The sequence below is a fragment of the Pseudorca crassidens genome, chromosome 4, assembly GCF_039906515.1.
Source record: "Pseudorca crassidens isolate mPseCra1 chromosome 4, mPseCra1.hap1, whole genome shotgun sequence".
NCBI lineage: Eukaryota > Metazoa > Chordata > Mammalia > Artiodactyla > Delphinidae > Pseudorca > Pseudorca crassidens.
Window position 1 is genome coordinate 3423792 of NC_090299.1, and position 24939 is coordinate 3448730.

The 24939-nt window shown below is 58.3% G+C and overlaps 1 protein-coding gene across 30 annotated transcripts in view; it reads left to right on the forward strand.

Annotated features, from left to right (window-relative positions):
• ABLIM2 (actin binding LIM protein family member 2) overlaps positions 1–24939 on the forward strand; it is a 150808-nt gene that overhangs the window by 86429 nt on the left and 39440 nt on the right. For 13 of the 30 annotated variants that reach the window (XR_010942828.1, XR_010942826.1, XR_010942831.1 and 10 more), the window contains 7 exons: positions 3187–3264; positions 10337–10483; positions 12616–12648; positions 14304–14424; positions 15816–15914; positions 23897–23998; positions 24550–24603. Coding sequence is in view for 22 of the 30 variants with exons in the window: in XM_067735003.1 (XP_067591104.1) it covers positions 3187–3264; positions 10337–10483; positions 12616–12648; positions 14304–14424; positions 15816–15914; positions 23897–23998; positions 24550–24603 (634 nt within the window). In the remaining 8 variants the exon portion in view is untranslated. The remainder of the gene's footprint in view (positions 1–3186; positions 3265–10336; positions 10484–12615; positions 12649–14303; positions 14425–15815; positions 15915–23896; positions 23999–24549; positions 24604–24939) is intronic. The other 17 variants (XR_010942832.1, XR_010942833.1, XM_067734997.1 and 14 more) reach the window with 6 other exon arrangements.

The window sequence follows — 24939 nt, forward strand, 5'->3', positions numbered from 1 at the left end:
GGCTCTGGGTCCCAAGCCAGAGGAACCATGATCTGCTGGGGATTGCATGAGGGTTTCAGAGCCATGGCAGGGGCGGCCCCGTGTCAGCTGAGTAGCTGAGAGGAGCTCCTTGCATGAAGAAGGTGGCCGGGGACAGCCGGGCATGCTCCTGCTTGGGTGGCCGCAGAGCGAGCCTGGACTGACCGGGCTGGTCCCCCAGGCTGCGGGTCTCCATGGTTACCGTTTCAAGAGCCCATGTCCTTCCCCACCCCCACCCCAAACCCGGGGCACAGAGGTCCGGGCTGCTTACCGCGGGGGCACCTGGAAGGAAGCAAGAGCCCCTGCGCTAACTGTGAGGCCACTGAGCAGGGAGAAGACAGGCTTGTTGAGATGGTCCCAGAGGCCCAAACGCAAGGACGGGGTGACTGAGCATGAGTGAGAACGTTTTAGTGGAATTCGCAGAGGCCGCCAGGGTGGGAGAGCAAGCCTTGGTGTTGGACTCTGCCTCTGCCCAGCTGTGTGACCTTGGGCAAATCACTAGCCCTCTCTGAGCCTCAGCCCCTAGGCTTTAAGTTGGAGATGAGTGGGTGCTGACCCCTCACGCGGTATCCATGCAGCTTGTGTGGGACCTTAATGAGAGCCAGGCGCCCCCGTCACTGTTGTAGGACGACGCTTCCCGGGACCAGGCTGAGCGGTGGGGACAGGACTGGGTGAGCTGCCCGGCCCTTTGCGGGTGTGAACAAGGCCCTGGAGAACACAACTGGGTATTGGGTTTGATTGTGAGGCTCCTTGGAACGAATTGGAGTCGGTAGGGAGAAAGTGAGAGAAAGCCCAGGTCTCCTGACTCTGGGAGAATCACCTGGACTCGGCCTCCTCGTGTCTGGGCTCCCTGACCTGTGGGACGCGGGGACGCCCTGGCCCTCTCCGGGGCTGGGAACCTGGCACAGGGAAGAGAGCACCGTACAGCCACCCACCTGCCTGCTCGGAACCCTGAAACATGCCACAGCAAACCCAGGCGCCCGCTGCCGCTCAAAGAGCCCAAGCCCCCTTCCGTCGGGGTCATGGTGACAGTGAGCCGGTGCCGCCCCACCTGTGCCGGGAAGTGCCCCTCTTGGTCTGGGGGACAGTTCTTGGGCCACTGCTGCAGCTCTCAGCTTAGGGGCACTTTTCTTGTAAAACAACCAGTGTTTGTCGGCTTTGCAAACAAGGGGCTTCCTGCCGTGAGCTGGAATAAACTGAAGTGAAATAAAAGTAAGGACGATTTACCAGTGCCAAGCCCCTAGCAGGCTGTGCCTACGTCCTCAGAAACAGAAAGCACCTTCCAAGCAGCTCTTTCCGTTTCATAGAGAAGGAAGCTGAGAGTCAAAGTTTTCTTTCAAATGTATTAAATGTGTACGTACATCATTTTTGCCTAGTAAAATAGGCAGCCTGGCCACAGGGACGGTGATAAAACAGACCCAGTGTCACTGGCCTCCGACGGTGCAGCTCCTTTGCAACAGCACTTGACGTTGTGTTTTACTGGGGGTGGCCGAGCCTCAGGGGTCTGGCTGAGCTCCTTGAGGGACCCCAGCCCCTGCCTGCGAGGGGCCCGGGGAAGCAGGGCAGGCCTCAAGAGGATGCCAGGGTGATAACTGGGGGAAGGAGAGGGGATGGACCAGCTGGACGAGTGACCGAGCGCAGAGATGGGAGCATCACGCCCTCTCCCTCTTCTCTTTCCCTTGTAGATACAGAACCAGGCTCCCAGTCAGGTTTACCCAGGCACCACCCCCTATGCCTTTGAGGTTTGTCCCTCCCACTACCGTGTCGGCCTCACATCTGGTGTTGTCCCATTCTCGCTGGCGTTGTGCTAAGTGTAGCCAGAGCTGGGGGTCATCCACTTGGCGGGGGTCCATGATGGGGGTTAGTGTCCTGGGGCTGCCATACAGAATGCCACAGACTCGGGGATCTTAAACAGCAGAAATGTATTTTCTCACAGTCCTGGAGGCTGGACGTCCAAGATCAAGGTGTGGGCAGGTGGGTTTCTCCTGAGGCCTCTCTCCTGGGCGTGTAGAGGGCCGTCTTCTCCCTGTGTCCTCACATGTCATCCCTCTGTGCATGTCTGTGTCCTAGTCTCCTGTTCTTATATGGACACCAGTCAGGTTGGATCCAGGCCTGTCCTAAAGACTCCGTTTAAACCTAGTTGCATCCTTAAATGTCCTGTACCTCCAAATACAGTCACATTCTGGGGTACTGGGGTATTGACTTCAACGTATGAGTTTTGGAGGGAAGCAATTCAGTTCATGATGCGGCCCCTCCCAGGCTGCTGGTACCACTGCAGCGGGTGTGGACCACTGAGAGGGGCTGGACAGAATTCCAGGGGGTGGGAGGAAGGGGCCTGCTGAGAAAACAAGAGAGGAGCCATGAGTGGGTAGGGAGAGGGGGGCGCTTTGTGAAGATGGGTCCCGTTTAGACGGGGCAAGTGGGAGGTGTGGAGTGTTAGGTACGTGGGTGGTCCCAGCAGGGGTGAGGGCTGGACCAGGAGAGGGTCCAGGAGCTACCCGGTCACGCCCGACAGGTGGGGATGGGCACAGGTGCAGCGAGTGGGGTGGGAGCTGGAGACAGGCAGGGTCCTCGCACTGATGGGGGGCCTGACACGGGGGAGTGGAGGAGATGGACAGTCTTCTCGGGGATGTCACCTCGGGGGTGCAGGAGTCATGGTCGGAACCGAGGGAGGAGGGGCGGGGGAATGGTTCCAAGCCACAGTGGGCACGCGAGGAGCAGACCACAGACGTGGCGGCCGCCGAGTCAGACAACAGAGGCGGGGCTGGCGGAACGAGCTGCTGTAATCCACATGGAGAATAAGGTCCCTGAGCAGCACAGTTCCGCCTTTGCCGTTGGAGCGCGCAGAAACACGGAAACGGCATCGCTTGCTCTCATCCTCCAGAAAACAGATAGTGTTGACGCCGGGAAAGCTTGGCGATCACGGGAGCGATTCCGGCTGGCGCTGAAAGCATGGCTGTTTGCTTGCAGCCAGGGTCACCTGCTGTGTCTTCTGGTTACAGCTGTGCTGTCGTTCATTCAAGCCTGCATGTTTATTTTAAGAATTCTTTCAACCTGCAAATAAACAGTATCTCGTGAGCCGGCATTTCTGTTGGAGTGTAATTGCCTCTGAAAGGTTCTTCGCGTTGACGGTCTGCTTCAGCCGCCTCCTGTCTCCTCCTCTCCTAGGAAACCAGAACCTCTTCAGAGAGCATCATTTCCGTCCCTGCTTCCAGCACCTCAGGGTCTCCGAGCCGCGTGATTTATGTAAGTTGGATTCTCTCTGTGGAGAGTGGGGAGGGGCCCCGGGGCCTGGGGTCATTGCTGAGTGTGCCCTCGGAGTGGGGGGCCGGGGCCAGCAACCCCCCGGAGGCCGCGGGAGAGGTTGGTGCAGACCGTGAGGCTGGGTCGGAGCCTCCAGTGTGGATGTGTTGTGTGACCACGGCCGCCCCGTGATGTGGCGACAGGTGCGCAGAGAGGTGTGCTCACAGCTGTGGTTACAGGGGTGACGGTGAGCCACTTCCGCATCCCCACAGCCAGGACTCACCTGCGTAAATAACACTCGGGCCCGTGTCACAGATAACGGTGCAGATCTGTGGCTGCTGCTGTGGAAAGTTCCTAACGTGTCTTTAGAAGAAGCATGTGAAGGGTAATACATGTTATGGGATCCCGTTTGCGTTTGTGTGTGTATGTATTTGTGTGCATGTGTGTGTGTGCATACGCATATGTGTCTATGTGCACGTGTGTGTGCGCGTGCGTGTGTATTATGGGTATGGGTATTTGTGTGTGTGTGTGTGTGTGTGTGTGTGTGTGTGTGTGTACGTGCACATACAAGTCTAAAAATGATTGGGAACATTTTAACGAATAGTTAATAACAGTTACCTCTGGGTGGTGGGATTAGACATGGAAGGTGATGGCTGTAATTATTTGCTAGTTTACTTGTCTAAGTGGCGAACTCCATTGTCTGGGAAAGAGCCTGTGCGGGGTGGGGGAGGGGAAGGGAGCGAGCCCTGGACTGGGTGTCTTGGCCCAGCTGCACACCCGAAGGACAGCCGGTGACTTGGCACGAGTCGCCTCTCTCATCCCCCCCGCCACGGGCCAGGGCCTCATTTTTCTCTCACACGATGGAGATGGGATTCGCTCTTCTCAACACTGCTTTTCACTCCCCAAACTCTCCTTCTAGTTGGGCTAGGGCCATTCCTGACCCTAATTCTGATAGGTGATAATAACAAGGGTTCTAGTCCGGAGAGTAAATCACAGGATGACCCTTTGCAGGTGCAAACCCGGAGGCTCAGAAAGGCAGCACGACGTCACCCGGCAGCTGTGTGCCCTTGGGCGAGATGTTAGCCTCTCTGAGCCTCTGGGAGCTCACCTGTACCTGGGGACCCACAGTGCCTGCTGCCCAGGTCCACTGAGGTACTGAGTGGGAGGCCCCGGGCACAGCCCTGAGCCCAGAGGGAGGACAGGAAACGCTCGCTCGCTGGGATTAATGTTATGACGTCTGTGCTCGTTTGCCGGGGCCGCCGTGAAGCCCCGCAGACCAGGGGGCTTCAACCACAGAAATGTATCTTCTCACCGTCCTGGAGGCTGGGAGTCTTGAGTCGAGGTGTCTGGAGGGTTGGTTCCCTCCGAGGCCTCTCTCCTGGACGTGTAGACGCCTGTCTTCTCCCTGTGTCCTCACGTGGTCGTCCCTCTGTGCACATCTGTGTCCTAATCTCCTCTTCTCAGAAGGACACCAGGCGTACTGGATCAGATCCCACCCTAATGACCCCTTTTTACCTTAATCGCCACTTTAAAGGCCCATATCACCAAATGTAGTCACTTCTGTGGTGCTGGGGGCTAGTGGTTCGACATAGAAATTTGGGGAAGCACGATTTGGCCCCTAATACCATCATCATCATGAATAATAATAATAATGACTATTGTTATTTGAATGAGATCGTGTTTGTGAAGCACTCGGCATGCGGCCAGGCATGGTCGTGTCCCCAGACTGCAGCTACTGCTGGTAAACTGCTCATTAAACATGAACTATTATTTTTTGAACAAACTGGTGTTTGTAAGACGCTTAGGTACGGTAGTGACCATGTAACGGTGCAGTGAGCAGTGACCAGAGTCCCTGGGCTCTGTGATCACTGTTACTTCAAAGGTCATGCAGCGGTAAGCAGTGGAGCTGTCTTTGAACCCAGGTCTCTGCCACCACAGAGCTTGGGTTCTTCCCAGGGAACCCCGCTGCTCAGTGCTGAAAGCCAGCCCTGCTGGGTCCCTTCTTCCACCTGGCAGTTCTCAGCACAGCCAAGTCCACGCCCCTTGATCGGGTCACATGGCCTTCCCGCCCTTGGGGAGCACGAACTTGCCAATGATGATGGTGGGCAAAGAAGTTGCCCACCAGCTGGCTGTGCCTTCAGCCGAGGTAGATTCCAGCTGGTCGCACCGTCCCAGCTGAGACAGACTTCTCGCTCAGCTCATACGAGTGTGCTGGATTCCTGTTTAAACAGAAGGCCTTGAAGTGTACACACGGCTATATGTTTTAAAAAGTAAAAGTTAAAAAAAATAAGTGAATAGAAGACCTCAGGCGAATTAATTTAATCCTGTCTCCTGAGTCTGAAGCAGCAGTTGTTAGTTTGACACTGCAGAGGTGCCTTGAGTCCTGGGTACCAAGCAGTGTACTCTGCTGTCTGCTTTTGCCTCTCAGCATCCCAGTTAGATGCAGCTCAGAGAGGTGCAGAAGCTGGTCTGTGTCACAGCCTCTAAGTCATGGGGCCACCGTCCAAGGACCTGCATCCATCCCTAACACATGGACTCCCAGCACCATGGCCAGCGCCCAGCCGGGAAACGTCCCACCCTGGCCATCCCTCCCAAGTCAGGGTCGGTATCAGCACCAGTTGGCAGTGCACATCCATGCAGTTCCTTCCCTGAGGAGACGAGAGTCTGGTCAAGCAAGTGCCCTTCTTATCTCAGGCTCAGCCCCTCTGCTCTTCCTTCCATCTCCCTGTTGGTATCTCCTGTCACCCTACTGTGCGCCCAACTCTGCTCAGCGCTGGGCACACTCAGGACCTCAGGACGGTGGTCCCAATCCATGCACCAGCTCAGCGTGCTTAAAAGGATGCCAGCCGCCTGGGACCCGCCTGCTGTGGGATGGTTGTTCTCAAATGCAGCTTCCTCTCCCTCCCTCTCCCTTCCTGCCCATCAGGAAGAGATCAATGCCCCGCGATGTCCCTGTGTGCAGGAATGGCAGGGAATTTATCATGTGATGTGGCTACCGTCTCCCACACGGGCTGTGAGCTCCTGGCGGGCAGGGACCGCGCCTCACTCACCTTAGTATCTAGGATAAAACATGCACACAGTAGGTGCTCAATAAATTGTGGGTTTTTAAAAGTAATCTTTTCACCGCCTTTTTCTTTATTACAAATGTAACCCACATTTATTAGCAACAAAATAGCGATTGGTGCAGAGGTGAAAATGAATACCATTTATAATCCTCCCAGCCAGAGTAGCCACTGTTAATATTTTGAAGTATGCTCTTTAGGTTTCTTTTTCTCTGTGTGCGTGTATTTTTTTTTTTAACAAAATGAGGTCACATTGGCTATATTGTTTTGTAACCTTTCTTCAGCATGGCAATAAAGCAGTGAGTCGGCATAGCATAAAAGCGACATCGTTAGATTATATCATCGGTAGGATTATGTTATAGCTATAACGTCATATATGGTCATATCTTATTATTAGTTGTTATGCTGGATACAGTGTAGGAGAGAAGAAAGCTAAGGGAAAACACTTGTACTTACACACACTCCAGTGGCCTTCCGCCAATGAGACAACATAGCCCGTTGTCATGGCAACTGCCCTGGGACTTGGATGCAGGGAAATGCATCTGAGAGCCCCGCTGGGCAGGACAAATGCTGAGGAGCCAGGAGCACAGCCGCCTAGCCGGCCAGCTGGGGGCGGGCAGGCTTCTCTCTGAGCAGGGTCGTGTTGGTGGTAGTTGGCATCGTCGGGCTGCCTCCCTGATCCCCTGTGTCAGGGCAAGGCGGGCGCTGTTGACTGTGCACCTGGGGCTGAGAAAGCCAGCGGGCGCTGAGCGCTGCGATCATAGCAGGACAGAGGTGGGTGGGCGGACACAGCCTCCACAGTGACCTGTGAATGCTGGCCTCTCCCAGCCCCTCGGCAGCATCGCCCTTTATATCGAGCTGTGTTGATGGTCACAAAATCCAGCAGATGGACAAGGCCCAGGTGGTATTCCCATTTTCAGGGGGAGACAAAGACCCAGAGAACCCAGCTGGCTTTGGCAAATGTGCGATCGACTTTAGCTCAATTCGGCATGCCTGCCCCGAGGGCCCGTGCCGCGTCAAGCATGGAGTTAGGGGGAGGGACTCCATGGTGAATCAGGGTCCTGAACCCCCAGGAGCCACCAGCCTCAGGAGAAAAGGAGACAGATGCGCCCACGAAATCAGCACCTTTACTCACAGGAGAAGGGGAGGTGGTGGAGGGGAAGCGTGCTGAATCTGGAAGGACCAGAGGATGAGCCGGGCAAAGAGGCCTGGGAACGGCATTTCGGAGGGAGGGAACAGCATGTACCAAGCCCTCATGTAACCGAAAGTGCGGTCCAGCTGCTCGCCGCTCAAAAGCCAATAAAGAGGCAAGGCTGGTGGAAAGGAAACATGGCTTTATTTTGGACGCCGGCGACGAGGGCGAGGTAGAGGAGGGCGGACTCCTGTCCAAAGGCTGACTCCCCCCGTGACAATCACTGGGCAAGAGATTTTATAGACGGAGGGAGGGGGCTACATGCAGAAACTGCACAGTCAGCTCTGACCGTCGTCTTGAAATTGGTCATCGGTGGTCTGACCAGCGTCATCTTGATTGTTTTAAGTACAGTTAGTCTTCGGTTTCAGGGTCAGTCTATTCCCATTTCCTTGAGGTCAATTCTTGGAATTGTGGCCACTTATGTCATGGCTACAGTCTGTCATCATGTAGTTAACTTCTTCCACCTGGTAGGGGTTTCAGTATCTATAAGGCAGCTCCCAGGATACGGCTCAGAATATTATCTGTAGCCCTTAAGGAGGAACTAAAGGTCTTTGACTTTGCTTAATGATTAAACTATTATCATTTGGTCTCCTTTGATGGTTTCCTTTGTTTCTGCATCTTCTCACTTCTCTGATTAAACTTTGGCTGAAGTTTTCCTGCAGACAAGAGGCAGGTGGAGGACGTGGGCGGAAGCACCATAGGGTCCTGCTCCGTTTCACTCAGGCTGTGGGTGTTCTGGAAGCTGTAAGGGGTCGAGCGTGACAAGGGGCGTGGGTGGGGGAGTGAGAGGCTTGGATGAGCAGATACACAAGGGCCAGGTCCCCAGGGGCCTGAGTTCAGATTTCCCCGGAAGGCAGAGAGGAGCAGCTCAAAAATGCTGATCGGGCGGTACCACAGTTACAAACGACAGACTCAGGGTTTGAACTCAGGTCTTCTGAACGTTGCCCAGGGTTCCCAAGGGAATCGCCAGAGATCTGAGACATCAGGTGTTCACTCTCTCAACCTACGTCACAGATGGCAGGGATTGCCCCTAGCGTACCCAACGACTCACGCGAGCCTTGGAGTTGGTGGTCAGGGAAGTCTTCCTGGAGGAGGTGGGCTGCCGGACTTCAGAGGATAAAGGAAAGCTGGAGGGTGGAGGCTGAGCCTGGCACACTGGGGGAACAAGGAGGAGACATCTTATGATGAATGGGCTGGAAACATCAGGGCCGAGTTTGGAAACTGCAGTGAGGGCTGTGTCACCCATCCCGGAAGGGGCTGCCGGAGGATGTGAGCTGGAGGACGACGGGGTGCAGCTGGAGTTTGAGCGACGTGACCCTGGCGGGGAGGAGAGCCATGGTGGGGAGGAGAGCCATGGTGGGGAGCATGGCTCTGGACTCAGACAGCCTGCGTCTCCTCCCTGGCTGTGTGACTCCGGGCAAGTTACCTGGCCTCTCTGGGCTCCGGTTCTTCCTCTGTGAAGAGGACGTCCTGTGAGCGCCCCCAGTGCTGTCCAGGGTGGAAGGTGTAGTGTCACGCTGCTGTTGGTGGTGTTTGTTAGAAGAATTGCTGGCAGGACAGCCCCCCAGAGGCTGTGGCTGGATAGGGACGCAGGCAGTGAGGGCCTTGACCAGAGCCGCCTGGGTCTGGGAAGGGGCAGAGAGGAAGGCGGGGGCAGCGTTGACCTGGCCGGGGGCACCGAGGGAAGCCGAGGTTGAGATGAGGGTTCCTGCTGGGTTTGGGGGTCGAGCCGAGCCAGCGGGGGCAGCCCGAGTGGCCAGCTTTGCCTGTGGCTGGCAATGTCAGGCTGAGATTAATCCTCGGAGGGGACCCGGCGGAAGGAGGTGACTGGTGTGTCAGCTCCAGGAGGGATGGGACCCTGGGCATCCGCCACACCAGGAACTGGCTCGTGCTGGGAGCAGGCTGGGGACTCACGTTCTCTCTTCCGTAGGGCTCGTGGGCTGTAAACATTCCGCCGGTGCTGGAGGGGTGCTGCAGGGACACGGGGACTGAGACCGGTGTTTGGGGGGGAACCTCGGCCCTGCTGTGAGAGCCAAGCTGAGGCGGCCACCCCGCTCCAAGGCCTGTCCCGTCAGTCACGCGCCCCCGGGCAGCCCCCGGAGCCAGGAGGAGGGGCCAGCGGGCGGTGCAGGGGAGGCCGGGCCCAATTGCAGGGGAGTGAGCACCCAGGTGGACCTCACCTAAGCAGACGTGGTGGCCCCTGAGTGTGTGTGTGTGGGTGGCTGGGTAGGGAGGTGTGTGTGTGTGCACTAGTTTGGTGGGTGAGGTTGTGTGGGTGCGCGTGAGTGTGTGGAGGTGCGGGTGTGTGAGTGTCTCCCCTCTGCAGTTGCAGGCGGGCATGTTCCCCGTGTGCGTGCATACGTAGATTGTGCGTGCAGGTCTGCATGTCCGTGGTGGGTGTTTGCATGTGTGCGTACATGCCTGCACATGTCGTGCATGTGTTTAAATGCATGTATGTACATCTTTTACGTACGTGTGTATTTTATGTGCACACGTGCGTATGTGCGTTGCGTGCGTACAAGTATACTACGTGCACGCATCCACGTGTGCGTGTGTATGCATGTCTACATGTGTGTGTTCTGTGCCCGCACACATGTGTTTGTTTACACGTACACGTGTATGTATGTGTGCGAGCATAGATGTGTGTGTGTGTATTTAGACCACGGGCTGAGTTCTCACTGTCCGCGGGGACACAGGTCCGTGTGCCACGAGGCTTCCCCACGCCTTTGCCCCCGGCCCCACCTCTACCCACGGCTGCCGAGCGACCACGCCTCCAGGTGTGGGTCTGACCACCCCCTCGACTCTTTCCTTCCTCTCGCAGGCCAAGCTGGGTGATGAGATCCTTGACTACAGAGACCTGGCCGCTCTCCCTAAGAACAAGGCCATCTACAGCATCGACCGCCCCGACATGATCTCCTACTCGCCCTTCATCAGCCACTCGGTGGGGGACAGGCAGAGCTGCAGCGAGGTACGGCCCGGCCCGGGGCCAGCCTGCGGGGCGTGGCACCCATAGCCGGTCCCCTTGGCGTCCGTCCCCACGGCCGTCCGGCGGCCTCAGCCTACTTTACCCCCTCAGATAACCTGCGCCTCCTCTTTAAAGAATTCCCAGTGTGCTCTGGCCCCGAACTGCCCCTCGCAGACACACTGACAGAGAGGGTCTGGACAGGCCCCCTCGGCGGGCGCAGAAAGCAGGAATCTCGCTGGCGATCAGGAAAGTGACAGGAGCAAAGCGAGAGTCTCTTTGTTTTCTTAAGTTGGGAAATGTATCCTGTTCCTTTGTCCAGAGCGCTCCGGGCCGCGCTCCGGCTCTCCCCGCCCTGGCCCACTCCGCCGTCCCGTGAGCTCCCCGAGCTGGCTTGACCCCTGGTTGACCCCAGACGACTTCTTCCCCGCTGTCCCGTGGGCAGTGTCCTTTGCTGGACCTTCCTAATCGTGGCCGCTTCTCTCCATTTACCCTGGAATTTGCTGGTGAAGTCACTTTTCCTTTGTGAGACTTCAGTGTGACCGGGCCACGGGGGTGCCTGGGATGGAGAGGAGGCGTGTTTTGCCAGCTGTCGGCCATGTCTGTGTGCCGGTCACGTGGGGTGGCCCGGCGTGGGCGCCCCGCTCCGAGTCTCCCAAGCTGTGGCCGAGGCTCCGGGGCGCCCGGCTCGACGCAGACGCCTGCTGCGGTCCAGCAGCTGGCGCAGCTGCGGGGCGTGAGGGCAGGGCGGGGACAGCCCGGGGCTCCGGGGGTCCGCGGCACGCTCACCGGTCATGCTGCAGTGGCCTGCCCTTGTCGCTGATATCACAGTCATCACCCGCTCCTCAGGCCCGCTCTCACTCTGCGCTGACACTGGGCTTCTGCGTCGCCCCGCCTCCTGTGGCCCAGCACTTCGGGAATGACCGTCCCAGGGTGTAGATGAGAAGACGAGGGTGAGGGAGAACGAGGGCGAGGGCCCAGGACCGTGCTGCTCACGGGGGCAGAGCTGGGGCTTGGGCCTTCGTGGCTGGCCTTGGTCACTGCTGCCTCCGTGCCGGCTGCGGCCATTGCCCAGAGCAAGGTACTGGGCTTCTGTCCCTCCTCCATCTCCTGGGACCTCGAGGCCTCTGCCCTCCACAGGCCCTGCCATGCCCCGGCTGCAAGCCTGCTCAGAGGTGTCCTCTGTGGGAGCCCTTCTGTGGGTAAATGGTGGAGTGGGCCACAGAACGTGGGTCAGTGCGCTGAGCTGAGCAAACCCTGGCCTCGGGGCCGGACCGCTTCCCCTGCTTCTCTGGAATGGCAGCCTTCCAGCAGTTCATCCGAGTGTGGGAAGCTAGCGGAGGGAAGGGCAGTGGGCTGGAAGCACAGAGATCTGCCAGCCTTTCTGAGCCTCAGTCTCCCCTTCAATGAAATGGGAAGATTGGGAAACACTTTCCCCTTGCCGTTCTAACGGTACGAGAAAATGTCCCCAGTCGCCAGGGCTCCTCCTTGGAAACTCTCCACAGCGTCTTCCTACCTGTCCAGGAGAGGGGGAGACAGGTGAGCTTTCCTGCCTGGAAGCCCCGTTTCCAGAGCCCCTTCTGCCAGGCGCTCCCTCCCTAAGTCCTGGCAACACGTCTGTAGGTGGCAGGCGGTGCTCACCTGCTCCAGCGGGAGGTGCCTGGCCGGGGAGGCCGGTCACCGCTCCCCAGGGCCCCGATGACCCCCCTACCCCGCACACTGTCCTCACCCCGAGCCCCGAGGCTCCGAATCGTGCTTCCTTCCTCTGGGACCCTTTTCTCTCTTCGGAAGAAACCCGAGGGTGATGGGCTCACAGGGTGTGGCCACCCAACGCCCAGAGCCAACAGTCTTCCCTTCAGAAATGAGTCCTCGTGGGGGAGAGGCAGGGCGGGGGTGGGCCAGGATGAGACAAGGTCCAGGCTCATCCTCAGAGAGGACTGTCTTGGGGACCTTTTCCTCGGGTGCCATTGACTGTGTGTCTCCAAAAAGGTTTTGGGACGTGTGTTGGGTCTCGTGCTGGGGTTCCCTGCCACGTGGAGGAGGGTCCGTGGTGCAGATGAGCCTGGGCCGGGGCGCTCTCCTCCCCGAGTGACCACCAGGCGCCGGGCCTAACGGGTAACTCTGTGTTGTGTCCACAGTCCCCACGGCTGCTCTCGCCGACGCCGCCCGAGGTAACCGCCCCCGGCCCACCCCGTTTGCTCGTGGCACTGCCGCCCGGATGGTAAAGATAACCAACCAGGGCTCCCCTGGAGGGTCTCCCAGGCCCTTGACTGTGGCCTCTGCCTGTGGCATCAGGCCGTGACCCTCTGAGGCTGGGGCTTCCTCCTCGGCGTTGGTTATTTTTATAATCGTATCCCATCTGCATGCTTCCCTTGTGTCTGCCGGCCCTGCGATACGGACACCTGGGACACCTGTGTCTGACCTGAGGTCTGGGTCACGGCTTTCTTTAGAGAAGAAGTCCAGGGGCTGGGTTAGCCTGGGCTACGTCATGCGCCTCCAGGTGGGACTTATGGGAATATCTTGGGTCCTCGAGGATAAACGTGCTGGAAGCATTTCTCTATCAAATAGCAAGGATTAGCATCCCGCTCTTTTTTCTTGCTTCTCAAAACTGATCCGCGACATAGACAGCCGCCAGTCAGACTCCAGTCTGCATGGGCATCAGACCTTGGGTCCAGGAACGCGACAGCCAAAGCCTGCGCGTGGGCAGCTAGCACCGAGCTGCCACGCCCACGTGTGGCCGCAAGCCCCGGGCACAGTGCAGGCGAGAAGATAGGACATCTGTATGATGTCAACTGGCCAGCGGGGCTGTGCAGAGGATGCCTGGGGATGGAGGCTAGACGGCAGGGCTGCAGCCATCCCAGGGGAGAGAGTGTGTGCCCATGGCCAGGATGGGCCGGGCCGAAGGGGCTCGGGGTGAGGCATGGGTGGGGCCTGGCAGGTGTGCTCCCAGCATGAGGGCTGCCTGAGCGGAGCGTGCAGGTGGGCACACAGGCAAGCTTTAAGGACAGTGGCTCCGTGGGTTCTGCTAAAGAGCAAGCCCTAGGAGACGGGAGGTCAGCTTGGAAGGGCGTGGGAGCCGTGAGCGCCAGACCCAGACTCTTCCATTACTCATCCCACGCCAGCCTGGAGGGGCAGAGCGGCAGCGTCCACCCCACGGCAGGACGCTGGCCCGTGTCGTGCCTCAGGCCAACGTGCCGAGCTGTGGCAGGAGGGCGGTCTGCTCTGCCCCCGTGCCATAGTGCCACGCCATCTCATGCCACCTGTCACCTGCCCTGACCCCCCCAGACAGTGGCCATCCTGCTTGAATGGAGTCTGCGTTGTCAGTGCTTGTGGGTCTGACTCAGCTGGGCTTCTGGGCCGGTGCGGGGGCCTTCTTCTTACTGCCCGCACCTGGGGAGCCCCTATCAAGGCTGGGGGCAATACAGAATCTCAGTGGTTCTCAAACTGTGTTCCGAGGGGCGTTGGGTGCCGGGAAGGATGGGGCGAGAGGGGAGCTGAAAGACGGAGGTGGATGCAGGTGCCTCTGCCTCCTCTGTGGGAGCCCCAGCTACAAGGAGGGGCTGCTGGAGGCGTGGGCGGGACCCTGCCCTCCAGTACCTGGCAGGCACGGGACGATGCTCAGGCCGAGGGGAGCGTCAGCACCAAGGCCAGCCCCCCGTCTGGCTCTTCAGATGTGCCCTGGAAGGTGGGGGGACTGCGTCCTGGGGCCGTGTTGAGTCAGCCTCTTGGGTCAGGAGAGCAAACGCCGAGTGGAGGGCGGAGGGGTGGGTGGATACGGGTGGGCGGTGCTCTCGGCGCCGGGGTTCACCAGGCTGTCTTCTCCCAGGGGTATCAGGATGACCGCTCCTACAAGCAGTGCCGGACCTCCAGCCCGAGCTCCACCGGGTCGGTCAGCCTCGGCCGTTACACCCCGACCTTGCGGTCGCCGCAGCACTACAGCCGTCCAGGTACACCCCCCCCGCAGCCTCTTTTACCCCCGTGAAGCTCTGCTTCTTGTGGCTTTTCCTCTTATGAGTCTGTCTCTTACTTTAGCACCTGGAGAAACGACCGACAGGGCGTGGGATTGCCAGCGGGCGATGGAGAGCCCGTCCTTTTAATGAATGAAAAGGCCCTCTCGTGCCAGGGCGGGGAGGTTAAGTGCAGGGGCAGCCGGTTACCCCGTTGGTTAGAGGAGCCGTCCCGTGATGCCCACAAGGCAGCGCTGAGCACATAGAATCCAGCTCACGTGTCAGTAGCAGGAGATGTCAGGAAGGTGAACCGGCACGAAGGACAGGAGGCCAGAGGTCACTTAGTGGAAAGCTCACGTGGCTCTGGGAAGGTTTGCGCTGTGGAGACAAAACCAACGCACAAGAGCTAGAGTCAGCACGTGCATTGACACTTCACCGGTAGCTGGGTTAGTGGCCCCAAAGACAGCTGTCCCCGGGGGCCGCTGCCAGCCCCCTCCCAGTGGGGAGAAGCCCGAGGAGGACCCTCTACCCCATCCCACCGCATCCCCCGCCTGGCGCCCAGCGATGTTCCATTCCTTTCCCTTTTAAAAATCCGCGTTGCCCTCAGCGTGTCCGAGCCACAGGGACTCCACACAGAGCTGCTTCTTGAGGCATTTTTGCCAATCATCTCCTCCTCGGCCAGCTGTTGCATGGCTCTATCCTCACCTCCATGGACTCAACTCTGATTTTTGCAGCCCTTGTGGAAAAATCACAGCTCATTCATTTGCAAAGTTATTTTCATGGACTCCCTGCAATGTGCCTGGTACGCACTGCTCGGTAGATGTTTGGAAAGTGAGTGAGCGAGCGAGCGAGTGAGCGAGCGAGCGAGTGAGCGAGTGAGCGAGTGACCAGGCGAGCAGGTGAGCCCAGGAGAAGGGCTGTCAGCCTCTGCTGACCCCTGCCCACCATATTTGGGTCTTCTGGCCTTGTTGGTTGTGCCTGGTCAGGTGGTCACCCCAGAGCTGAGACCCAAATCTCTCCTGGGCAAGGCCGGGGCACCTGTCAGGTGACAGTCACTCCCTGGTCTGGCCATCTGCCCTCCACCTGGGCCCTGGGTCCCAAGGAGCCCCCTAAGTGGGGCAGTGGGCAGGGCTCAGGGGCCAGCAGCTCCCACCCAGCAGGCCTGGGGGCGCTGCCACCCTGACCCCAGAGGGCAGGGCTTCCTCACTCGGAACCCGGGGCAGACTGGCCCAAAGTGTACTTAGCGGCGTCCCTTCAGGTGCCTCAGAAAGGTGTGCATTCCTCGAGAGAGGAAGCACAAATGTTCCTAGCAGAGCGGGGCCTAGGAATATTTTGCGGCTTTGTGGCCCCGAGCGCGGGGCCGACTCTGACTTGTTCTCTGTTGCCCGCAGCTGGTACTGTGAGTGTTGGTACCAGTAGCTGCCTGTCCCTGTCCCAACACCCAAGCCCTACCTCCGTGTTCAGACATCATTACATCCCCTACTTCCGAGGTAAGGCGCTCAGGGCTGCGGGCTGTGGTGCAGGGCCGGCCGTGCGTCTGTGTCTCGCTGTCCCGTGTGCGCCGCATGGCTTCCCCGAGCCCGTGTCCCACGCCCACGCTCCCCGCTTTGCGTCCTGTGTGTCCAGCTCTGTCGGCGTGTACACGTTCCCAGGAAGTAACTTGTGTCGGGGAGCAAGCGGCGAGGCAGGAAGAGGGGTCTAGGACCTACCCAGCGCCCACCCTTGGGCTGGTGCCCAGAGCCTTTCCCTAAGTCATCTTTTCTTTCCCACGTCAGCTCGGCAGGTGCGGGGACCGCTAGCCGTGCTTGTCGGGAGCAAGTGCTAAGGCACAGAGGGTGGAGACGTCCACGACCTCAGCTCCTGGTGGCCGAGCGGGAGGCGTACCCCGCACGGCTGCAACTCCTCCCAGGGCGCAGACCTACCCGCCTTCCCCACCCATGCCCGGGCACGCGTGTGTGAATCACACCAGGAAAAGGACCAATTCCTTTTCAGTCCGTATATTACGGGCTGAATTACGTCCCCCCAAATTCATACGTTGAAGTCCCAAGCACCAGTGTGACTGCGTTTGGAGAAGGGGTCTTCAGGAGGTTATTAGGGTTACATGAGGTCACACAGGTGGGGCCCTAATCTGATAGCGTGGGTGGCATTTACGAAGGGGAACAGACGCTCTCTCTGCACGCGCTCAGAGGAGAGGCCACGTGAGGACAGAACAGTTGTCTTCAGCTAAGAAGAGAGGCCTCACCCAAAACCAAGGCTTGCCAGACCTTGATCTGGGACTTCCAGCCTCTGCAGCTGTGAGAAATGAGTGTCTGCTGTGTAAGCCACCAGCTGTGGTCCTTTGTTATGCAGCCCTAGCTGATTAATACACCATGAAAAGACTCTCAGGGCACGAGAGGAGCAGCAATGATCTCTTGCTGATTCCCCCAGACGCGTGTTAAGGTCCCCGTTCCTTACAGTTACTGAGTGGTGAAAGTTTCAAGAGAATCATCTGTCCCCGAGGGGCCAAGGGAGGACAGCTCAGCTGGATTATTCCGTCATTGGATGGTCACCCAGCAGGGCTCCTTGGAACTTAGACGGTTCTCATTGTCATCATCACCTGTTTGCCTGACTCCATCAGCCTAACTGAGAAGAGAACCCCTGGTCATCGGGGTGCCTTCCTCTCCTCTTAGTGGACCTATCCCCACAGCTCATGGCCTGTTCTGGACGTACTGACTCTTCTGAGAAGCAGCAAAGCCCAAAATCCTGTGAGCGGGAGAGCAGCCCACAGGGCCTCTTGCACACCCGCGTGGCACAAGGGTGTCGCGTGGCCGGGGTGTGCCCTCATCCAGAGGTGGACAGAAGACTCACTGCAAACTGGAGTGAATTTGACATTTAGACAAGTCACAGCAGGTCACCAAGGAGAGATGCCTCTTCTTCCTTTGCTTGAAGGTCAGAAGAGCACAGGGCTTTCCTCCCGCCTGATGTGGCCCTGCTTTGGGGTCCCTGGCAGAGGTGCGGCCCAGAGGCGAGGGCAGACGGCAGGACCCTGGCCCTCTTGGCTGCTCTAGCCTCGCGCCCCGGGGCAGCCCCTTGTGAGCTGGGCTGGCTGCCTGGGGGCGGTTTTGCCTACGTCCGTCCAGGCTGGGGCAGGGGCCAGAGCAGACCCAGTGACGGCCCCTCCGCTGCCCCTTAGGAGCCTCCACCTCGAGTTCTTACTGCGTCAGGCGACCTAAGCCCAGGACGGGCCCCCTGGGCAGCTGCCCCCGGCCTGCAGCACCGCGTCCTCGGCCACATGAGAGAGGGCCAGGGAGGGAGGCCGAGGGGAGGGCAGCCCACTCACCTCAGGTAGGAGCAACGAGGCCCTTCCTTCCATCCTGTGCTGGGGGCAGGCGGGGCAGGCAGGCCCCCACCCCACTGCCCTCCAAAATGTGGTTTAGAAACCACATTTCTAAATGTCATAGCCCTTCCAATGGTGTCCCTGAGGGGGGCACGGTGCCCTGCGGTCTGCTCCGGGTGGGCACTGGCCCCGCGGTGGGCAGGGCTCTGCTCCGGTTCCCTCCTGACTGCTTTGGCCCCCAGTTCTCTCTTTTTTTTTTTTTTTAACATCTTTATTGGAGTATAATTGCTTTACAATGATGTGTTAGTTTCTGCTATATAACAAAGTGAATCAGCTATACGTATACATATATTCCCATATCTCCTCCCTCTTGCGTCTCCCTCCCACCCTCCCTATCCCACCCCTCTAGGTGGCCACAAAGCACCGAGCTGATCTCCCTGTGCGATACAGCTGCTTCCCACTAGCTATCTATTTTACGTTTGGTAGTGGATATATGTCCATGCCACTCTCTCACTTCGTCCCAGCTTACCCTTCCCCCTCCCCGTGTCCTCAAGTCCATTCTCTACGTCTGCGTCTTTATTCCTGTCCTGCCCCTAGGTTCTTCAGAACCATTTTTTTTTTTAGAGTCCAGGTATATGTGTTAGCATACGGTATTTGTTTTTCTCTTTCTGATTTACTTCACTCTGTATGACAGACTCTAGGTCCATCCACCTCACTACAAATAACTCAGTTTCGTTTCTTTTAATGGCTGAGTAATATTCCATTGTATACATGTGCCACATCTTCTTTATCCATTCATCTGTCGATGGACACTTAGGTTGCTTCCATGTCCTGGCTATTGTAAATAGAGCTGCAGTGAACATTGTGGTACATGACTCTTTCTGAATTACGGTTTTCTCAGGGTATATGCCCAGTAGTGGGATTGCTGGATCATATGGTGGTTCTATTTTTAGTTTTTTAAGGAACCTCCATACTGTTCTCCATAGTGTATCAATTTACATTCCCACCAACAGTGCAAGAGGATTCCCTTCTCTCCACACCCTCTCCAGCATTTATTGTTTGTAGACTTTTTGATGATGGCCATTCTGACTGGTGTGAGATGATATCTCATTGTAGTTCTGATCTGCATTTCTCTAATGATTAATGATGTTGAGCATCCTTTCATGTGTTTCTTGGCAATCTGTATATCTTCTTTGGAGAAATGTCTATTTAGGTGTTCTGCCCATTTTTGGATTGGGGTGTTTGTTTTTTTGTTATTGAGCTGCATGAGCTGCTTGTATATTTTGGAGATTAATCCTTTGTCAGTTGCTTCATTTGCAAATACTTTCTCCCATTCTGAGGGTTGTCTTTTGGTCTTGTTTATGGTTTCCTTTAATGTGCAAAAGCTTTTAAGTTTCATTAGGTCCCATTTGTTTATTTTTATTTCCATTTCTCTAGGAGGTGGGTCAAAAAGGATCTTGCTGTGATTTATGTCATAGAGTCTTCTGTCTGTTTTCTTCTAAGAGTTTTATAGTGTCTGGCCTTACATTTAGGTCTTTAATCCATTTTGAGTTTATTTTTGTGTATGGTGTTAGGGAGTGTTCTAATTTCATTCTTTCACATGTAGTTGTCCAGTTTTCCCAGCACTGCTTGTTGAAGAGGCTGTCTTTTCTCCATTGTATATTCTTGCCTCCTTTATCAAAAATAAGGTGACCATATGTGCATGGGTTTATCTCTGGGCTTTCTATCCTGTTCCATTGATCTATCTTTCTGTTTTGGTGCCAGTACCATACTGTCTTGATTACTGTAGCTTTGTAGTATAGTCTGAAGTCGGGGAGCCTGATTCCTCCAGCTCTGTTTTTCTTTCTCAAGATTGCTTTGGCTATTCGGGGTCCCAGTTCTCTTTGTTCAGAAATTAGACAAAGCCCCCTGCCCTCCTCTCTGGTGCAGGATGCAGGGGAGTCTGGCACCCATGGCTCTGCCCCCTGCTGACTTCAAGGGCCGTCTGTGACCTCAGGAGCCCCAGCCTTTTGCCGGGACTCACCCCTGGGGAGACCAAGGCTCAGGGGCAGGTTGCTGGGCAGAGCCAAGAGGCAGGCCCTCGTTCACCAGGTGCGTCCACCTGCTGGCCGTGGGGCCACCACTTCTCCCCGACACCTCTCACTGAGGCCCACGGGCTCTGGCGCATCCCAGCCCGTGGGCACTCTGCAGCCAGCTGTGCCGAGGGCCACCTGCCTTCTCCTCAGCTGGTCACGGGGCCTGGCATCCACCCACGCTCTGTGGAAGAGCCTTCCCTGGTCCCTCCTCACAGCCTCTTCAGCTTCTTTGGCTCCTTAGGTGGAGATTCTCCCTCTGGACGGCACTGGAGGGCTCACCAAGGAGAGGCCAGCGCTTGCCCTGAGCTGGCCAGGTGCTCCTCCTTCCCACCCACCCCCATCCCAGACACACCTTCCCACCGTGTCCTGGTGCCTGGGGCCACCCTCCTGCCAGGTCCCGCGTGCAGCGTAGCTGCCAGTGACAGCCGTTTATGCTTTAGTATGAATTTCAGTCCCCAGTGTCTCCCAGGACAGTGTCGGGTTTAAGACTGACTTCTCAGCTGTTAAGGAGCAGAGGCCGCGGGACCGCAGGTGCGTGCAAGCGGAAGTGATGCTGCCGAAACCGTCTTGCTGGGCAGTGACGGGAAGTGACTGCCGAGCCTGCTCCCGACAGGGCGTGAGAGGGAGAGGAGGGGCTGCAGCTGCGGAACCTCAGGTCAAGGCCACTCCCCCACCCACCCGCTGTGCCCGTAGCCATCTCTGCATCTCGCCCCCATTCTGGGGCCCGCCACCTGGTGGCTCTGGCTGACTCAGGTGGCACGTGGCAGTGAGAGGGGCAGGTGGAAACCCACCCACGTCTTGGTGACCCATGGGGTCCCTGCAAGGGGCTGGGGGCTGGCCTCGCCTCTGGTCACCTTGAGCAGATCCACAGGAGCAAGTGAGGGGGCTCCTGAGGGCAGAGCCGGGACAGCTGAGCAGCAGAATGAAGGACACGGTGTTGGATCGTAAAGCAAAGTACAAACGTCCGCGCGTCCACACCGATATAAAGGAACGATTGGATAAATAAGTAACTGGGGGAGAAGAGACAAACTCCCGGCAGAAGAATCCCCAATCATTCACATGGACCCTCCACCCTCCAGGAGGGCCCCCCTGCCCCGTGTCAGGTGTGGGCTGTGCACGGCGGCCCCCTCCCAAGGAGCACAGAGTGGGGATGTGGGAGGAGCTGGACGGGGAGAATCCTGGCCAGCACGACCTCGGCCGTGGGGTCAAGGTCAATCGCAGTGGTCGGCCACGTGGATGGCGGTGCCCCTGACGTGATGGGAGGGGGGCGCCTCCCCTCTGTGCTCTTCCTCTCAAACCGTGACCCCCGTCCAATCACGAGAAAAGCATCTGACGAACCCCAGCTGAGGGACAGGCTGCAAAACACCGACCAGCACTTCTCAAAACTGCCAAGGCCGTGAAACGCAAGGAGAGTCTGAGGAACGGTCACAGCCCAGGGGAGCCTGAGGACGCGTGAGGACCAGTGTCGCCTGGTGTCCTGGACGGATCCTCAGATACAAAAGGGGAAAACGGGTGAAACCCAAATAAAGTAAGGCATTTAGACAACACCTGCGTGGCAACGCGCCGGTGGTGCGTAAAGTAACGGCGGGAATGACTTGGGGGCCGCAGGAAGGCTCCGTGCTGCCCGGAGCTGCTTTGCAACAAGGCATCAATTTGGACAAACAGGCGAGGTGGCCGCTCACCGGCCGGGGTTCCCCGGCTCTGAGAGGTCCCCTTCCCGGCATCCTTGCGTCTCCCTGAGGACGCTGAGGGCCCCTCCCTGGCAGAGGTCAGAAGCGGCCTCGGTCCTGACCCATCTCCAGGAGAAGCCACGCACCTTGGCCCGAGGGGCTCCGTGCCTTTTCAAAGTTGCCGCTCAGCTGGGTGACCTCTGGCTTTCCCCCATCCCCGGTGACATCAGTGGTTGGGGGTTTTGCCCCCAAGGCCCACGGGAGAAGCTGGCCCTCAGAGCAGCACCTGAGGCCGGGCCTCACCGGGACACCGGCCCCTGCAAAAGGCAGTCGTGGTGGCGTGACCGCCGGGCTGCCGTGAGCAAAGTGCTGCGAGAGGCCCCGTGTAGCGTCTGTGTGAGGGCGCATTTGATGATGATTTAGCAGCACGGTGAACGGGCAGGCAGGTGTGTGTCCAGAGAAGGGAATGGTCAGCTGCGCTCTGTTCTCTGGGAAGGCTTTGCACTTGAGCCTTGACCCAGGAAGGGTCTGCACAGGTGGGGAGGGTTGGAAAGGAAGTCCAGAAGGGGATGGGGGAGAAGGGGAGGCAAGCAGAGGCATTCTGGGTCAGGTCCAAGGTCTTAAGAGTCTGTTGACCGGTGTAGAGGCCCCTGGATGGCAGGTGTAAGGGGGGCCTGAGAGCCCAGTGTGGCCACCGCATGGTGCCTCCTGACCCTGGTGAAAGCCGTGGGCCTCCTCAGATACGTGTGCGCGTATGTGCGTGCGCGCACACACACACACACACACAGAGTCTTGCCTGTGAGGTCAGACACTGCACGGTGGGCCTGGGGACTGAGGCGGGGGGGTGGGCAGGAGTCCCGTGACATGTTAGGGACTCCAGCCACCTGGGCAGGGGTGGAGAGAAACAGGCCACTGGAAGCTGGGTCAAGACGTGCCGGGCACAGTGGTGCCGCCGTAAGTGAGCGTCCTCGGCTGCCCCAGAGTCCGAGCAGATGAATGTAAGGCCCCTGCTTCCACCGTGCTCCACTGCCCCTGGACATGCATGAGCCCAGCCGGCGGAACGGATCTGAGGTTTCCTTTACGTGCCCGTGGGTGTGGTCTCCCCGGGTGCAGGAGTCTGGGCTGGCGTGAGGCTCCGGGAGGCTCTGTGCCGTGCTGGAAGGCGGCAGCTAGGGGAGAAGCAGGGTTCATGCCCCGAAGAGGGGGGCAGTCATCTACCTGAAGCTCCGTCCACGCCGACAGGTGACGTTGGTGCCGCACCCAGGGAGATGCTCAAGTCGTAGGCAGCAGCCCCCGTGTGGCCTCAGCCTGGTTCAGGCCGTGGCCGTGGTCTGCTGAGCCCACCCCGCCCCGCGGGCCCCCCTTTGCCCTCAGTGCGCCCCTCCGCCAGGCGAGAGCGTCCCCCACGAGCCCGGCTCCCGCGTCTCCCCCCCTTAGCCCACCTCCAGGTTGGGCCCAGCGCTCACTCTGCCTCATCACCACGTCACCTCAGGGTCCTGCGGCTCCCAACCGGGGAATTTTCACGTCGGGGTGTCCGTCTCCCTTCGCCAAGCTGTCACATAACGGGCGAGGGTTTCCCGGGGCTAAAGGGGGGGAGATGCGCTGTGCCTTCGCGTGTCTTGCTAAAGGAGCCGTGTGCCTTTCGTGCCGTGTCCGACGCCCGTCACCCCCTGTGTACCACCCCATCCCTCAGTAGGCGTGGGGGGGGCAGGTAGGACCGGCGGGGGGCCACGGCTGTCTAAATTTGTGACTTGATAATCCAACCTTGTTCGCAGAACAGAAATGACAATCCCGGCGGGATAGAGTTCGGGGCCGGAATCCGAGGACTCTTTCCGTTTAACTGGGCAAAAAAAATCGCTTTATTTGGGAACGTGGCATCTGATTAACCAGTGGTCTCTTATTCTCCTGTGGCTGATAGGATCTTACTCAGTGGCTCTTCAGGACAGATGTGGATGAGTTCTAGCCCTTTAATCCCGATTCTGAATGGCTAGTTTGTGAATTCTCCAAGAAATCCGCATCTTTTTACGCAAGGATACTCAGGACGTGGGCGTGGGGGGGATGCTTACTTTTGGTGAATTTGTGACTTTCTGGGTTCCAATGGCAGCCACGGCAGAGCAGCAGTGGGCTGTGCCCGTCCCAAGGAGAGGGAGCTCTGCCGACGGCCAGGCCAGACTTTGCAGGAACTGGGAACCAATACGGGCTCTGCCCTGGGCGTACCTGTTCCCTCACCACGGGGCCAGCGAAGGGGGTCCCTCGAGGTTGGATTAACAAGCCGTGGGGCCCACCTGGAGGTGTCGGTGAGGGTCCCTCTCCCTGGGCAGCGGAGAGGGGCTCACTTTCATGCTTGAAATGCTCTCCTCTGCTTTTCCCTTCCCGCCTTCTGTCTGCCGGCTTTGCTTTCCCGTCTGGAGGCAGTGAAAGTGGCCGGAGCACCTCCAGCCTCTCCGTACTCTCAGACAACAAGCCTCCCCCCTCCACCTACCAGCAGGCTCCTCGCCACTTCCACGTCCCAGGTAGGCGCCCAGGACACACGGCCGCTCGCCAGGCGGACCGTCTGTCCGCCCCTGAGCTGTCGGGGCAGGGGGGCGGGAGCGGGCTGCCGTGCCTCTCGGGGGTGGCGTGGTCCCCGAGCCTCCCCGTCTCCCTCACCCCTAAATTCCGAGATGCTTTAAAAGTCCGCAGATGGGTGTGCGCATCCCCAAACTGGCACGTGTTTGAGTTTCTCCTGAATCTCCACAAACACCAGGGAGGCGTGGCTGCCCCCCTGAGAGCGGGCTGGAGAGAGGGGGGCTGACCGGGTCACAGTCGTCGCTGGACGCCCGCTCCAGCCGCCTCTGTCCCTCTGCCCCCCTTCGCACGGCGGGTGGCGTCGGGGCTGAGCGAGGCTGACGTGCGCTGTGAGGCCTGGGTGCCAGGCTCCAGGGCGGGAGCCAGATCCTTGCTGGGGACCCTAAGTCTGGGTGACGGATTGCTGCTCACACAGAAGCGGTAGGATGGAAACCATCACAATTTGCTTGCTCACCCTGCTGTTCTCTCCTTTTTTTTTTTCTTTCTTCTTTCCCAGACACTGGCGTCAAAGATAACATCTATAGGAAACCCCCCATCTACAAGCAGCATGGTACATACAGTCGGATTCCTCTGCTGCTGTGTTTGCCCTGCATGTCTGTCAATGCCTTTGCTACTGAATGCTTCCCGTTGTTGTGTTCTGATACGTGATGGGGAGGGTACCTCGGAGGCCCCGCAGTCTAAACATTAGGTGCAAATTTGCCGGTAGGCTCCCGCGAGGCCCCTTCATAAATTACAGCAAAGGGTGTGTCCTACTGAGGACACCTCTGTGTGTCTGAACCCGGGGCTAACACACGTGGGCCGGGCTGGGGCTGGGGATTTGCAACCAGGAGCTGGTCTCGGTGTGTGGCTTCAGGGACGCTACTTTGAGAGAGGCAGCCAGACTGAC